General features: G+C 39.5%; 1 protein-coding gene across 1 annotated transcript; it reads left to right on the top strand.

The window, feature by feature from the left end:
- The first annotated feature begins 1,152 nt into the window (after positions 1–1,152).
- tmem231 (transmembrane protein 231) lies at positions 1,153–9,584 on the top strand. The gene is made up of 7 exons (XM_005928402.3): positions 1,153–1,571; positions 2,507–2,673; positions 3,840–3,968; positions 5,473–5,616; positions 6,301–6,382; positions 6,470–6,575; positions 8,569–9,584. Exons 1-7 carry the CDS (start codon positions 1,433–1,435, stop codon positions 8,729–8,731), a joined length of 930 nt encoding a protein of 309 aa, XP_005928464.1. The 5' UTR covers positions 1,153–1,432; the 3' UTR covers positions 8,732–9,584.
- The last annotated feature ends 6,332 nt before the right edge of the window (positions 9,585–15,916 follow it).

The following is a 15,916-nucleotide window of genomic DNA, read 5'->3' as shown; positions in this document are numbered from 1 at the left end:
ATTAACAACTAAAACTTTCTGTTATATAATTACAGAACAGTCTGGGCAATGAGATAGCAGAATTGCTTCTGTAATTTTACACATGTATTTTTTTTTTTTTACAATATAAGCCCAGAATCATTAAGGCTGGTGTTACTTTTTCACTAACTACAGTACAAAAACGTTATCATGTAGAAAAGCCGATTTGGACTGTAAATGTGCAGTTAAACCTCTGGTCAATGACAATAAGCAGAGTTTCACTCATCTGGCCCACTTAAGATCAAAGTGGTCTGCATGTGGGCCACAATGTAAAATGAATTTGACATCGGTGCTAATGCATAATGAACCCATCCAACCATCCATAATAATAACAACAACAATAATAATAATAATAATAATAATAATGATAATAATAATAATAATAATAATAATAACAATAACAATAACAATAATAATAATAATAATAATAACAATAATAATAATAATAATAATAATAATATTAACAAACACAAAATTATCTTTAATGATGATTTATTTTCTATTGTGTACAATTATATATTATGTAGCAATTAATGTCTTATTTTAAGATGAAAACTACCACACAGAATTTCATTATGTGACTGCATAGTGAAAAATAAAGAATATTTAGATTGGCATGTAAAGGGAAAATGCAAAATGAACAGAAAGTGATAGAAAAAACCCAACAGACACGTGTTTGCAGACATACCCAACTGAAAACATAGGCAAATACAGGAAGTGGCCTGAAACGGGTGCAAATTGACGAGATGCAAAAAGACACAAAGTAAGAGACACAAAACCTCCTCAAAGAGAAACTAAAAAATAATCAGAGACCCCCCTATCCTCAAAAAGATTGAAAAAAAACCCCGCAAACAACTTGAAACAGACACAAAAAGGGCCGCAAAGCGAAGCAAACTGATGAAAACGGTGATGAAATTACTCAAAAGTCAAAATTACAAGAAATAAATGCACAATAACCACAAAAATATAGAATCCCTGCCTGTAATGCGTTTCTGCTTCTGTACACGTTTTGTGTGTGTGTGTGTGTGTGTGTGTGTGTGTGTGTGTGTGTGTGTGTGTGTGTGTGTGTGTGTGTGAGTGACCCCTGCTAAGGGTGCTCCTCACCGTGCTGGTATCGCGTGAATGCAACACAAACGCGAACACTGGCAGCCATGGTAACCGCCAGACGCTAAGCTAGGAAGGAACATGGCGCGGTACTAGGTGCTAACATAAATAGCATGTTAATTCACTGTGTTTTTGACCAGTGCCCTACTAGACTCACTTCATTACGGAAGCGGTTAGATGACTAAGGGATAATTTGTGCTTGCTTAGCATTTTATTGTCGGTTTGCCCACGCTGATCCTCCGAGGGCTTTCCGTCGGTTTAGCATCTTTGCTATCTGGAAGACTGAGCTGTTTATACCTCCAGCACACTTATGGCTTTCTATGAGGTGTACTCTCACCCGGCTTTGATTCGGTACAAAACGAGCGTGTGCACGAAAGCCACGCTGTTCCTGGTTGTGGTTCTGTGCCTCACCTACATCCCGCCTCTGCTGGTTGCTTACAGGAGCCAAGGTACATTTACGGTCCAGAAACTCTACATGCGCTCTAAAAACTACACCCTTTAACAGCAACACATGCCACGCTAATAGAAGCAAAATATTTGTTTGCACGTCACTCATGGAAAAACACCCGGGTTGCGCCACGCCATGGAATTTTCATAGATAGATTTTGCTGGTAGGGCAAAATCCAGTGGCACTTCCTCTATTCTCCCAAGGCTGTTAGGTATCAAAGCATGGGATGAAGTTTTAAATTACATTTATAAAACTCCCGATTGAAGCTTTTATACACCTATTAAGATTCATTTTGCACTATCAGACTTCATTTATCTCTGTCAGGAATCACAGGCTCCCTGTTTCTCTTATTGCTCTCGTATGACTGTGAAACATGTTAAAACGCTTAATTCATGTCTGCTTTAAACAGAAAACACATAGAAAGCATTGTACGTGGTTGTTTGATTGGCAGTAATTATTTTCATATTTACTGATAAACAAGTGGTTGGTGGTGTCCATGTGTAAAATGACAACAGAGTTGAAAACAGAAGCCTTCAGTGACATCATCAAGCTGCTTCTGTTTTCTAAATGAGGATAATTTAAGAAATGTATTTTAGTATTATTTTCACTGACTTTGAATACAGCATGGTTGTTGGAGCCAGACCGGCTGATTTGGGTCTTTCAGAAACTGCTGATTTACCGGAATTTACTGGGATTTCCCCACACAAAAATCTCAACTCCAGTCTCTTGACCTCCAAGGAGTGGTCCAGCAATTCATTTATTTATTTATTTATTTATTTATTTATTTATTTATTTATTTATTTATTTCAAATGGGTGCTAGTCTGATTTATTTTGCATATGTCTGTAATTACACCAAGTAAGTAGTTGTAGAAAACTGAACAGTTTGAGTGGTACAAATACATGCTCCTTGTTCTCAAACTTGTTTTTAATTTTAGGTTTTTGGATAAAAAGGAGCACTTATGAGGAACAGCCAGTTGTGAGATTCCAGTATCAGACTCTGCTTGTTGCAGCAACCAGTACTAGGGGAGAATATGTCGCCTGGAGCACCTTCCCCCAACTTAACAACATGCTAGGAGCCAACCTCCGGATTCCTGCTGTCACTGTAAGAATGTGTTCACAACACGCCACTCAAATCAGGACGGTGCTTAAGTTCTCTGGTAACAAACTACAGCAGAATCGATCCTGTTTTAATAGAAGACATGATATTTAAGTAATGAACTAAAGCACTGTGTTCACAGTTGAGTTTTTTGAGCAGATGACTGGATTGGATTAGATGAGATTAGACAGGTGATTAGAGTTTATGCTGAAATCAGAATTTAGAAGTAAGAAACTTGGCCGTGGTGTAAGCTTCATTTTCGTGCTCATTCTGTGTATTTGTGAATGGTGCTTGTGACCAAAGTAGCTGTTAGTGAGTGCATCAGTGTTTTTCATCAGTAGGACCCAAGCAGCAACTTATGGGGCTGAGAAATGAACATGCAGTTCCCCTGATTCCCTTTTGGGGCCTTCTCAAAGAGTAAGGGAGTCTCCATAGACTCCCATTTAGTGCTGTGGGGAGTTTTTGTCAATGTCACAAGGTTGCTGTTGAATTTCGTTTATGTGGCTGAGCCGTTAGCTTGCTTTGAATTAGGAGGCAGCTTTGTTAAGGCGAGTGTGTCCAGTGAAGCAATGTTTTTCAGGTGGGCCAGTTAAATGTAAATTTTGCTCGTTTATCTCAGGATGGTGGTGCATGAGATGCAGCTTCTTGTTCTTGTTTTTAGTGATTATTACATTTATTTAATGCAATATCAATATTTGGTGTCCCCACGTTGATACAAAACTGCCTCACAAAATCAGTCAGTATAGAATAGCTGCAGATTTTGGCATTTATGTATTGGTTTAATATTTTTCAGCTCCAATACGAACTTGTAATAAATGTAAAAAAACATTAGGTAAGTCTGCATTGTACCATCACAAAAGTACCGAAAGGCCTCACATGGCAATTACTTTGATTTTCTTATTTCATACAATAATTAATGATTTCACTGTGTGTAATACATTAGAAATGTCAATTATGTTATTTTTCCTCGTAGTCCAGTTGCTCAGTGAGCAGTTTGAATTTACTGTCATTGAAAAGCTGGAAAACGTATTAAGTAGCGAGCCCTGGTTTAAAAAAGTGTCCGTTCCTGCATAATAAACATCATGTTTGTACTGAACAGTGGACAGATATGATTTTTTTTACTTTTAATAACAGTAGAGTCTGCTTTGTTCTTCTGTGACTGCACTTTGCAGGTGAGAGAAGAGGACCAGAACCAGGATGGGAAACTGGACCTCCTGGTCTTTCAGCTGCAGCTTCCTCTGAAACCCAATGAGCAGGTGTACAGCATTCAGCTGCTGCTCACCTTCAGCTACCAGCTCTTTGTATGTATCCCACAGCATTACCCACTCGCACAGACACTCCATGAATCTGTTAAGCTAGTTAGTGCAAATTAAAGGTTGCACATTGGGCCATAAATAACATGGTTCACCACTAAAGATGCTCCAAAAAGGCACCAACAGCAATAAGATGGCCAAGAGGTCCACGTTACTGACTTTAGATAGTTTAGGTTTGACCTTTCCTCCGTAGGAAACACCTTTTAATCAGACAAGGCTTTCTACTAACTTTAAACCTGAGAAGGAGCCATAAAAAGTTTATTTCTTTCACTTACGAAACTAATGTTATGAAACGTGATAAAACTTGTGAGGTAATGGTGGGGCTGGAGCTAAGAGGCACAGATAACCACGTGATTTTTATCAGTTTTAGTAGCTTTGGGGATTTTTTAAAAGCCTTTTAAGCAGTTTTAAATGTCAATATTTCTCTCACTCTGCCTGCTAAAAATAGAATTAAAGCTGCAAGCAGCGATGAGAGGGCCCCCGTACCCTGGCGTATATCCAGGTGCGCTGCGGTTGAGCCATGCTGGACACCTATGCCCACTAGGTGGCGATGGAGAATAGCATCTAAAGATCTCTGAAGCATATCAGACGTTGAACCACAAGTGAAGACGGGAAATAACCTACTGTGTATTTCCTGTCTCCACTAGGTGGCGCCATAAGTGTGACCTAATATTGGCACACAGATGTCTCTAGACTCGCATCGAGGCTGTGAAGTTTGGGACATACTGGACGATGTTTAGCTGAGATTTGACAATGTCGTGTCCTGTGGCGAATGAGTGAAAATTAGCGTGCCGCCAGGACCACGCCTTTTCGTGAAAATTCAAAAGCTTTGCAATTTAACATCACTGAAGCCTTTAGATTGTACTCACCAAAGCTCATGTAGATCTGATAAAAACCCTAGGAGGAGTTAGCTAACGTACGAGGCCTGAAAATGGACGAAATTGCCGCAAAATTCCACTTTAAATTAAAAATGGCTGACTTCCTGTTAGGTTTAGGTCAATGGGCCCCTGGACTTTTTGTTTGTCTCATGTTATACATGTTTACCAAATTTGACTCATGTAGCTCAGCTATGTGTCTGTAGTACTTCTTAATAATCAGCATCGGTGGCGCTCTAAAGCCATTTTGAAACGCTTAATCTGTAAAATATGTAGATTTTATGTAAATTTTCAGCAGATCTGAGGCGTATGCACAATGTCACGAGTTTTTGAGCCTCAAATAGGCGATTCATTTGCCTGAATATTGATAAACAACAGAGCAGATACAATAACCTTCACACTTTTAGTGCTCGGGCCCCAATTATTACATGTGTAAACACATTTTTCCAGACAGGTAATAAATATTACCTATTTAATAGCAGGTATTTCAAAGTGCTGTAAATAATAAAATGTGGCCTTCAGTGTGACAGCACCAAAGTAGGGCCTTCAGGACCGTCTACGGCTGGTGGTTCAGCTAAAGCAGAGCGTAATATTTGTTGTTGTTGTTGTTTTCCCAGCGGATGTCCACCGTGGTGATGCAGAGTCTGGCATACATGCAGCACTCCTCTTCTGTCCCCGGAGCTAAGCTGTTCATCAGCGGAGACCTGAGGCTGCAGCAGAGAACGCCTTTGCCTCACAGGGGGCTCTACAATATTTATAATGTAAGAGGACACGGGATCACCACCTTTTTCTCTCGCTACACCCTTTAGAGTACATGAGTGCTTTGCTACCACATTCTGAGCCTGGAGCGGAGCAGAAAGGCACTTTTAAGATCTGATATCCAAAAGCTTCGTGCTTCAGTGGTTAGTGTTATTGTAGTATGCATGTGTTTGGTTTGCTAACAATGTTTGCTAATGTTAAATTAAACACACCAACCACATCCCAAGTGTCTTGCTTTACAAGAAGGGTCATTCACAGCAGAACAGTAGCTTCTTATCTTTTCTGTCTCCTGTAAAGGCGTGTATTTGTTAAGCACTCACTGCCACTGTGACAGCCCACTGAACGCGCTTTTAAACTGGGTGTACATGATGGTGTCAGAGAGGCACCTGCCCAAATTTGTATCCATATGGTGTCATTTTTTAGAATATGTGTGACTTAGACATCCACAGCAAATGTAACTCCACATAAAACAAAACAAATCTGCATAAAATACTCCTGAAGTATTAATCTAAAGTTTACTTCAATATCAGAGTAATTCAGCTAGTGATTTTAGCCATCGCAATAACCCCGTATAAAAATATATTTGCAGTACACCATGCATCTTTGCTGTGTCAGTGTTAATACATGCTGTGGGGGATGATTATACGTTAATGTGCTGTTTTCTCTTCCTCCGCGTTGATGCTAAGGTGTCGGTGATCGATGGCTCCAGCCCTTTTGCGAGCGCGTATGACCTCGAGAATATAATCAGGAGCTACCAGAACAGAAACTGTGAGTTGACAAAGGCGCTGCTCTTGTTCGGTTTAATGTAAATTTAGTCAAATTTTGCAAGTGTGTATTTTTTTTTTCCTGCCACAGTGACCACAGTGCTGTCCTGCCCAATCCCCGTGTGGACTATAGGACGAGCTGCTGCTGCTCCCTTTGAGCTTAAAGCTGAAATCCGCTACCCTGTGGAGGTCATCAGATATCCTTTTGATAAATACATTAAAATGGACATGTTTGTTTTCACATAGAGTAACCTTCAAAAAAATATATCTTTGAATACTTTCTATGGATAAGGTTTATTTAAGGTGGGACGCTGCAGACAAAGCATGTTTTTTTCATGGACTGTTCAATTTTGAGCTTCCGAGGTATTTTATATAGTCTTGTCAGTCCTCTGACATGCTTTTGAGATGGTAATACAAAGGAAATGTCCAGAACAAACACTGAGGTGCTTGTTTTACACCTCTGGTAATGCACATGTATGTAAATTACTGTCATTTCCCAATACAAAACTTTAACAGTCATTTTGGTACACTCTGACATACTCTTCCACGTCATTTGCATACACCAGAGTTTCCTGTTTTATTCCTGCCTGTATCGTGATGCTTTGTATGGCCTTTTTGGCTATAGAATATAGATTTCATTGTGTATTTTCTGATTCATGAAGCGATAAAGAGAGATCTCAAACACTACCTCTATAAAAACCTTGAACTCATTTGGGGTGATCCTTCATTTGGACATTTGTGAAACCTCGTAATGTAAAAAATGATTATAAATAATTTAAGTAAACTTTCTGTCAGTATATGTTAGCTCCATGTCTCCAGAAGCCCAGAAACATTTCATAATAAAAAAGAGGTTTATGATCAATTTTATCTCATGTAAGTAGGCTTTTATTGGACATGTTTTCCACAGCAGTACTGTGCATGCATAAAACTAGGAAGGTAAAGGGAGGCTGTAGCAGCAAACCTCTGAATGTTTATTCTCTGAAAAATCAAATATTATTTCATCTTTACTCAATCAGGCGTCACATAGCTTTGTTGTTCAAAGCACTGTAAAATAATTCTGCAAAATCACTGCGTCAGAAAAAGTAAGTAAAATGAATGTGGTGAGTTAGAATAACATGCAGTAGCTTAATTAACTAAGTGCTTTAATTTAGCCGGTAATTCAGCTCCGTTTGCATGATATTAACATTTTATGTCAGGAGACTGGGATGTCGTTTTCTTTGTCCCATTCAGTGCTTTACTTATTCACATGCTAAACTTTGCTATGAAGTTTTGGGTGAAAGAAAAGTCAGGTAAAATTCAGAAACTTGTAAAACATGAGTACAGAAAATTTAGAGCAGGGATGTTAAACTCATTAAAGTGACTTAAAGACTTGAAGAGCTTTTTTGTCATTGTAGTTATACAACAAAATTTGTTTGGTAGCTCACAGAGGCCAGCAGCAATAAAACAAGAAACAGCATAGTAACATAATACAGTCACATTATACAGTGGGCCACATAATAATGGATTGGATTTTATATAGCGCTTTTCAAGGCACCCAAAGCGCTTTACAATACCACTATTCATTCACTCTCACATTCACACACTGGTGGAGGCAGCTACAGTTGTATCCACAGCTGCCCTGGGGCAGACTGACAGAAGCGAGGCTGCCATATCGTGCCATCGGCCCCTCTCCAACCCACGCTCAGCCCACGCTCCAACGTTAAGTGGGCCAGAGGTGTTAGACTCCCCTTTCTGTCACTGTACAGAGGTTTAACTGCACATTTAATCCTGGAGATGTCTTAATATAAGAATAAGAAGTGCAAATACAACATTACATTTACGTCATTTTTCTGCACCGTAGAGAAACAGATGTGTAAAAGTTAAAAGAAAACGTTCTGGTAGTTCATTGTTCTAACATGTAATTATCCTGAAAAAAATCTTCTGTCATTTAATTGTTTGTGTATTTTATTTAATTCATTTGGTGTAGTGTGAATGACCTTAAAAAAGGTCATTAGTAGTAGCAGAAGCTGTAAACCGTGCCAAAATACAGTTAAAAATTAAAAATGTGTGCCGTTGCATTCACATCTGCCAAAGCAGTCCAGAGGCCCAGACTGGAGTCTTTGTTGTTCTGATTCTAATGTTTGACACCCCTGATTTTGGGGTGTGGTGTCTAAATTTTGTCATTGTTTCTGCCTTGACTTCTCCCTCCACCTATCGCCCCGGCTTCTGGGAAACCATCAAATTTGCCTGGATTCAATATGTCAGCATCCTCCTCATCTTCCTCTGGGTCTTTGAACGCATCCAGAGATTTGTTTTCCAGAACCAGGTTCTGACAACTGTCCCAGTCCCAGTGGGAAAACCCCACATGTCATGATGGTAGTGCTTCAACCTCCTTATGCAGCCTGCCCACAATCTTCTTTTTCCTTGTTCTTCTTTGAACTTCTTTCTGCTGTTGCCTCTCGTGTGTTAACTCAGGTTTACAGTTAGCAGTAAGTGCTGCCCCATCATCGTCCAGAAAACCTGCTTTGGTGATCTGAAACACATTCACACATTAGGACCAGGCAGCATCCTCGCAACACCAGTACAACCAGCACCCATGCTGCACATTCAATTTTAAAACTGCTTTGATATTTGTTAGAAAGCAGAATCAGTCTGTCTTTTGTTGCACGCAGGAACTTAAAACACAAAAAGTAGTGTCTGAAAGGTTAGACACGTTCAAGGTTCCTTCTTTTGTGCAGAGACAACAGTGCACGTAGCGCTGATTGACCTGTGCTGGCACAACTCAACAGCTGCCTCTATACGATAAAGCGCACTGAAGTTATACGACTCACAGATGTCCCGTTATCTCGAACATCCATGGGCGTGGCAGTGTTGAAAACAAACTGTCTGCTGTAGTTAGGAATTTGTAGTTGGCAGTTTGGAGATATTTTTTTGTGAGAAACGGTTAGGAGTTTCTGTATGAATGAAATCCCATGTAGCAAATCTTGAAGATTTTAAAATTTTATTTCTTTTTTCTTTACCACCTGAGGAGCAATGGAGCAACCTCCTCTAATAAAGCTGAATAGTTGTTTCTCTGAAAAGTGGATCTCTTTCTTTCTGCTGCTGCTGTTTTCTAGCAACTGTTTAGGAAATATGAGCAGAGTTTGTGCTATTGTGTGAGTGTATGTGGCAGAATCAGTCTTTTGTGTTGTGGCATAATGGATAATAAATATTTTTTACAGTTTTAACTATGTGTGTCTGCTTTAACCATAACATGTGTGTGATGATTTCCTAAGAAATGAAAACTAAAACCTGTTTTTTTTTAAGTATTCAGACTTTTTCTGAAGCAACCTGTCGTTTTTTAATGTTTTGTGACTTTTTCACGAAGCCATAACCCCAACTCACAACAATATTTATCTTAAGACACTTTATATCATAGGGTTAATAACCAATGAGCTAATGATCTCCTGTGTGAAAGCACTTCAAAGGAGTTCACAACAACCGAGCTAATGGAGGGCTGCCAGTAACCAGAGATCATAAATGTGCAATCTTAGCATGTGAAATACCAGAAGGAACTAAGTGTGAGAAAATGAGATAATGTTAATCATGAGGTTCAAAAGAATTAATGGTTAACCGATCCTATCATCAGAATATTTAGACAGAGCAAATGGCCAACACAGCTCGAACTGGCTGAAGGATGATTCTCTCCCTGTCTTGGAGTTGTCACAGCCCTAATCCTCAAGATTAGGACAGAAGAATTTTTCTTTGTGTGTTAGGAAGCATTCCTGGTGGTGCAAAAACCAGTTTCTCATTAACATTTAGTCTTGGAAATAAAAAGGTGACAAGCATTTCATGTTTTATTACACATGTCCTTTAAGCTTTGGTGCTTGGAGGAGAAGCAGTGTGTGTGTTGCTGGTTGGCTTGACCGATGTTTTTGTAGCAGTCCAAGCTCCTCTGTGTCTCTCCCCTTTTGGCCATTCAGGGCTTTGCACAAACAGCAGATGTTTTTATTCAGTGTGCGTACAACATGGACAGCCAGCAGACTGTGAGCAGGGTGGTTTAGAATGGCCAACTTCACTTTCAAGCCTTTTAATATGTCACCAAGTTCTCACTGTTAATTGCAAAATTCATGAAACACCCCCCATTTCTTTATTTGTTGATAAGATAATGGGAAATTGGAGCAGCGATTTATTGATACATCTGCAAACATACATGGAAATACAGATTATAAGGCAAAAATAGAGTCTGTATAAATCTAAGTTTGAAAGTCAATATTTAGTATGACAACTTTTTAAACCAATTATATAGATAGTTTGGCTTCTTGACAGCATTGAGAGAATTCCTGATCAGGCTTCAGTAAACAGTAGATGAATTGGATCAATTGACCTCTGATTACCTCTGTCTCTGATGTCTGTTACCCCCCATTTTTTTAAGGACAACCTGTTCAGATAACCCTTGTGCACTTGTCCGGGTTCCTTAAAACTTTTAATGATACAGGTGCAGAAACACTGTTGTTATTTTGGGCATTTTTCATAGGTTTAACTAAATAAAAGGCAACAAATGATGTTTTCTGAGATACACTGCTAGTAACAAAATGCCTAAAGATACAATTTAAAATTGGTTCTTTGCTAAGTTGTCTGTTATGTGTAGTAACCACACTGGTTTCTACACACACTGATTTCTACACACTGGAAACCACACTGGTTTCCACACATCGAGAGACTGAGCTAGGAGCCTTTTGATGGTTGAATGATTTACAGATCGGTGTTCAGTGGATTTAAAAAAGTATTTCCTGAATGCTTAACTTAAGAACACTTTTACACATTACAGGAAAATCTGGCCCATTGGGAACAAAATATGCAGAAACAAAGGGTGACTCGAGACATTTGCACAGTACTGTATCTTGCACACTATTAGCAGGCTCTGTAGTTACTTCATTTTGACTTTGGGCGTATAGGCTGCAGTACTGCACTCTCTTCCTCCCTGTGACTCATCCTCCACGGAGAAGTTTTTTAATGTGTGCATGTTTGTTTATGTGGTTCTGTGCCTGTACCACAGCATTAGCTCATTTAAACCAATCAGTCAAAGTTTGTGCTGGACGAAACGATTTAGTAACACCCAAGCAGCTCAGCAACTTCATCTCAGAAAGATCATGTCTTAACCATTCTGTGGGTACTACCTTTTATTCGTTCTCAAGGTCAGATTATCTGAACATATAAAGTCTTGGCTCACTTCCTGTTGATGTCATTATCTTTATCATAAACGTGCTGCATGCTCTTAAACAAGAAAAGAAAAGGTGTTTTATTATCAACTAAACTTTACCCAAGAGACACAGAAAGGACACGCTGCTGCTATATTTGGTTAATGTTTCATATTAGTCGATTAGATTCATTATTATAAGGATGTTTTTGCATCACCACAACAGCACAAACATAAAGTAGAATATGTGACTGGAATATTATACCTGACGATCCCAACTTAAAGCCTTAAAAAAATCAAATGGGTGCGTTTTTCTGACTAGGATGCCTGTTTAGCTTAAGAGAGGTGGACTGCTGTCCTCACAGCCTCACAATTTTTGCTTTTTATTGTTTCATTCATTATGCTGATGATTTGTGACTTTCTATGCACTGACAAAGTACAGGAACATATTTAAAGGAAGACGTTAGCAAAGAAAGGTGGGATAGTCAAGGAGATGAAGAAAGTTGGCAGGAGTGCTGAGAGGGTAGGTGTACGGCAAAGAGAGAGGGTGCCAAAGGATAAAGGCTTATGGGCATTGCATGTGAGGCTGGGCACTAAGGAAAGGACTATAGGCACAGACACTGAGCTGGAAAGGATGTGTACTGAGTTAGGGTGGTTTCGGATAGAGATCATAATGTACTAACAAGTGAAGAGAGTGTGCTGAGAAGATGGAAGGAGTACTCTGAGGAGCTAATGAATGATGAAAATGAGAAAGAGAGGAGGATGGATGGAGGAAAGTGAGTCAGGAAGTGCAGATTTCACATATTACACTATGAAGAGTGGAAAGGTGGTTCAGATGGCATGTCTGTGAAATATGAAGATCTTTAGGAGAGATGGCTTCTTTTAAACAGATTGATTAACATAATTTTGGTCAGAGGATTCCTGAAGAATAGAGAAATCCAATTTCAAGTTCAAGGGTGACGTGCAGAGCTGCAGTAACTATGGAGAGATAGGGGTAGAGTCCCAAGAGAGGAACTGCGGTGCTGCATGAGGAAGTCAAGACTGACAGAGAAGTCTGTAAGGACGGACTTGTAGGAAGAAAACGCACAAGTGTTGAGGCATGCAGTAGGAGTGACAGATGGATTCAAGGTCGGGGTGGAAGTACATCAGGGATCGGCTCTGAGCATCTTCTTGTTTGGAGTGGTGATGGACAAGGTAAATTTAAAATACCTGGGATCGACCAGCCAAAGCAACAGACAGTGCACGCAAGCGGTGATGAAGAGTGTTGGGTGATTTGTAACAGAAGAGGTGGTAGTGAGGCTGGTATGAGGTAGGGTTTGGAGACAGTGGTACTAACACAAAGACAGGAGTGGAGCTGAAGATGTTAAGATGGGAGTGATCAGGAGGGAGATTAGAAATGAGCACATCAGAAGGAAAGTTCAGGTTGAATGCTATGGAGACAAAGTAAGTGAGGCTGGGATGGTTTGCACATGTGCAGAAGAGGAATAGCTGATTGGGCAAATGATGTTAAGTATGGAGCTGCCAGGTCAGACAAAAAACGAGAAAATCCAAAGCAGGTTAATGGATGTAATGAAGGAGGATGTGTAAGGGTTGGTATGAGAGAGGAGGATCGTAGCGCTAGATTGAGATAGAGGCAGATGGTCCAGAATGGCGACCCCTAAAGGGAGAAGCTGAAATTAAGAAGTTTTGTTTCTACCTTAACTTTAATTTAATCTGTAATTTCCGGCTTTGTGCTTCAATATTGCAATCTGTTATTTTGCTTTTTATAAAGAGTCAACATAAATAAAGTTATTATTGTGATCTTATTAGTAACAATAGCTTAGTGTTTCTACAACCCTGTTGAATGCAATCTGTTTCCATGGGCGTATATGCAGCATCTTGTGGAAATCTCACCAATAGATGTTGAAATTATTAAGGATGGGCCAACAGGTCCATTCACAAAACAGGGTCGTAGACCATTGTTTTTTGGGAATGCAGTGACAAAGTAACAAAGAGCCATATAACCAATAACAGTGCTGGCTCACTTCAAACTGGAAGTCTCCTGTTTGAATGAAAGAGCACTCTTTTTGACACCTTATTGCAACTGTTACAACTAATTCCACATCATTGCCCAAAGTCCCTCCTCCGCCTCCATCCAGCTCTTACTGGTCACCAAAAAGCTTTTCTTTCAGCTGCAGAGAGAAGGAAAACAGGATATGAGTCTGGGTCTTACAGGAAACAGGTGCATCCCTTGTTTGCATCTCTTTTTTCAGTGTTTCATTGCTTTTCCCAAGTTCCACTTTATTTTGCTCTAGAGACAGAGCATCAACATACAGATTTCTAATTCTTCATCCCAATGAAAACAATGCCAAAATAATCTCAAAGTTTTATGAAAACACTCCCAGCTATTAAAGTTTTATTATAATCAAGGAGAGAACATGTGGCAAATTTTGCTTATTTTTCACATTTTTTGCTTATTTTTAAAAAAATTATTTTTATGTTATTACCATTTTTGTCAGAGCAGCAAAGTAAGAACTTCTGCTTCACTAAATTCCACAAGAAAGGAAGACACTGTGACAGCTGGCATAGCGTGAGAGGCCTATGACTGGTTGCCAGTGTGCTGCAGGGCTTGCAAAGAGAGACAGACAACCATTCACTCCTAAGGCCAGTATAAAGCAGCCAACTGACCTAACCAACACGCATGTCTCTGGGAAGAAGAATGAGAACCTGGAGAAAATTCATGCATGCACAGGGAGAATGTGCAGAGTCATAAAGGTCCCCAGCCTGGAAGTGCAGCCTGTGCAGTGAGGCAACATTGGTGCCATTAAGGTACCAAGCAAGTTATTTTCATTATCAAAAGGAGGAAGTGGGGAATTAAAAATCAAAATCATTTGAAATGTGCAAATTTGCTATGATTTTCACTTTCTGTCTTGGTGATTTTTGTCATTATTGATGCTGTTAAAGTGGTGGATGTTCATGTTAAACATAACCACCAGACTGCTTTAAACAATCAGTTTTAGACAGTTTTTGTTGAAAGGGAGTAATGAGCTGAACATGTACTAAAGTACCAAATCTGAGGAATCTACCTGGTTGGTTGGCAACAGGCAGGGTTTGAAGGTGAGCTCAATTTAGAAAGCAAACAAACAAAAAAAACAAAAATGCAGGCATATTTGTTTTGTTTTTTGTTTTTTTAAATATTGTATTTCTGTTCACACATGTGTGCAGTGTTGGTTTAGCATAATGATTATGATCGACTCAGTGCTTTTATTTGGTTCACTTCCATTTGCAAACATTTCTGTCTTCTCAGGGTTTCTGAAAGGTTATGTAAGCATGAATCTTTTTAATGGATTCTTATTGCAATGAAAATATTGCTGTATTGTATACAGCTAACTCTGTGCTGCAAAAAAGCACACCAGAGGCCTGTATTTGCGAGCAGGATATGGACTTAGTGAGGTTAATTTAGGTTAAACCCTGGTTTTCAGTGTTCCAAAGGTACTTTACTCTCTGCCATGGTAACTTTGACCTAGATCTTGCCAATAATATTCTTTTCATATGAACATGCTCATAGCTCATAGGGTGACTGGAAAATTCTACTAGTAGTTCTACACAAGCCCAGGGGAAGAAGAGGTCGGTTTGTGAGTCTGGAGGTGTGGGACAATCCAGATATTTGCCAGAAAAAGAAAACACAGAATTTTCCATCATTTCATAAAAACGAATAAAAAATCTGGAACATGTTACTCATGACAATTAAAAAAAAAATAAAATCCAAGAATGCATATCAAAATATAGGCTCACCAACAGTAGATTTCTTAAATATCAGCAAATGATGAACAGCATAGAGAAAAGATTTAATCCCTGGCAACCAGAGATGGGCAGTAACGTGTTATCCGATTACTTTTTCGAGTAACGAGTAAAGTAAGGGATTACTATTGCAAAAACGGTAATTAGATTACCGTTACTTTCCCGTAGGAACGCTGCGTTACTGCGTTACTAAAACCGTGAATTTTTGCGAGAATGTCTCATGACAATGACGTTAGCAAGTGCGACGTTTGTGACAACAGCTGTGTGCAGATCAACAGTGAATAATATATCAGTGCAGAGAGAGTATGAGCGTGCAGCGTTTAAAGCGTGGAAGTACTGACCTTACTTTGAGTTTGATTCCATAAAAAGTGACAAAAACATGAGTGTCCGCTGTGCGTGGGAAGAAAACTTCTTTTTACAGCGAAAAAAACCCTAAACCTCCGAGCAAGCGCCGAGTAGCTACCACGTAGTGGGAAACTCACAGAGAAACTCGCGGATTCTTCCACACCGCTGCAGCACACCTGCACCAGGGTAAACCTCCGCCTAGCCCACTCCTGCTTTACAGGTGAAAATAGAGCAACAGGACCGCTGAGTCTTTGA

The sequence above is a fragment of the Haplochromis burtoni genome, unplaced genomic scaffold, assembly GCF_018398535.1.
Source record: "Haplochromis burtoni strain Fernald_Lab_line unplaced genomic scaffold, NCSU_Asbu1 Contig_112, whole genome shotgun sequence".
NCBI lineage: Eukaryota > Metazoa > Chordata > Actinopteri > Cichliformes > Cichlidae > Haplochromis > Haplochromis burtoni.
The sequence above is the reverse complement of the archived record's forward strand: the minus strand, read 5'-3'. Positions and strand labels throughout refer to the sequence as shown.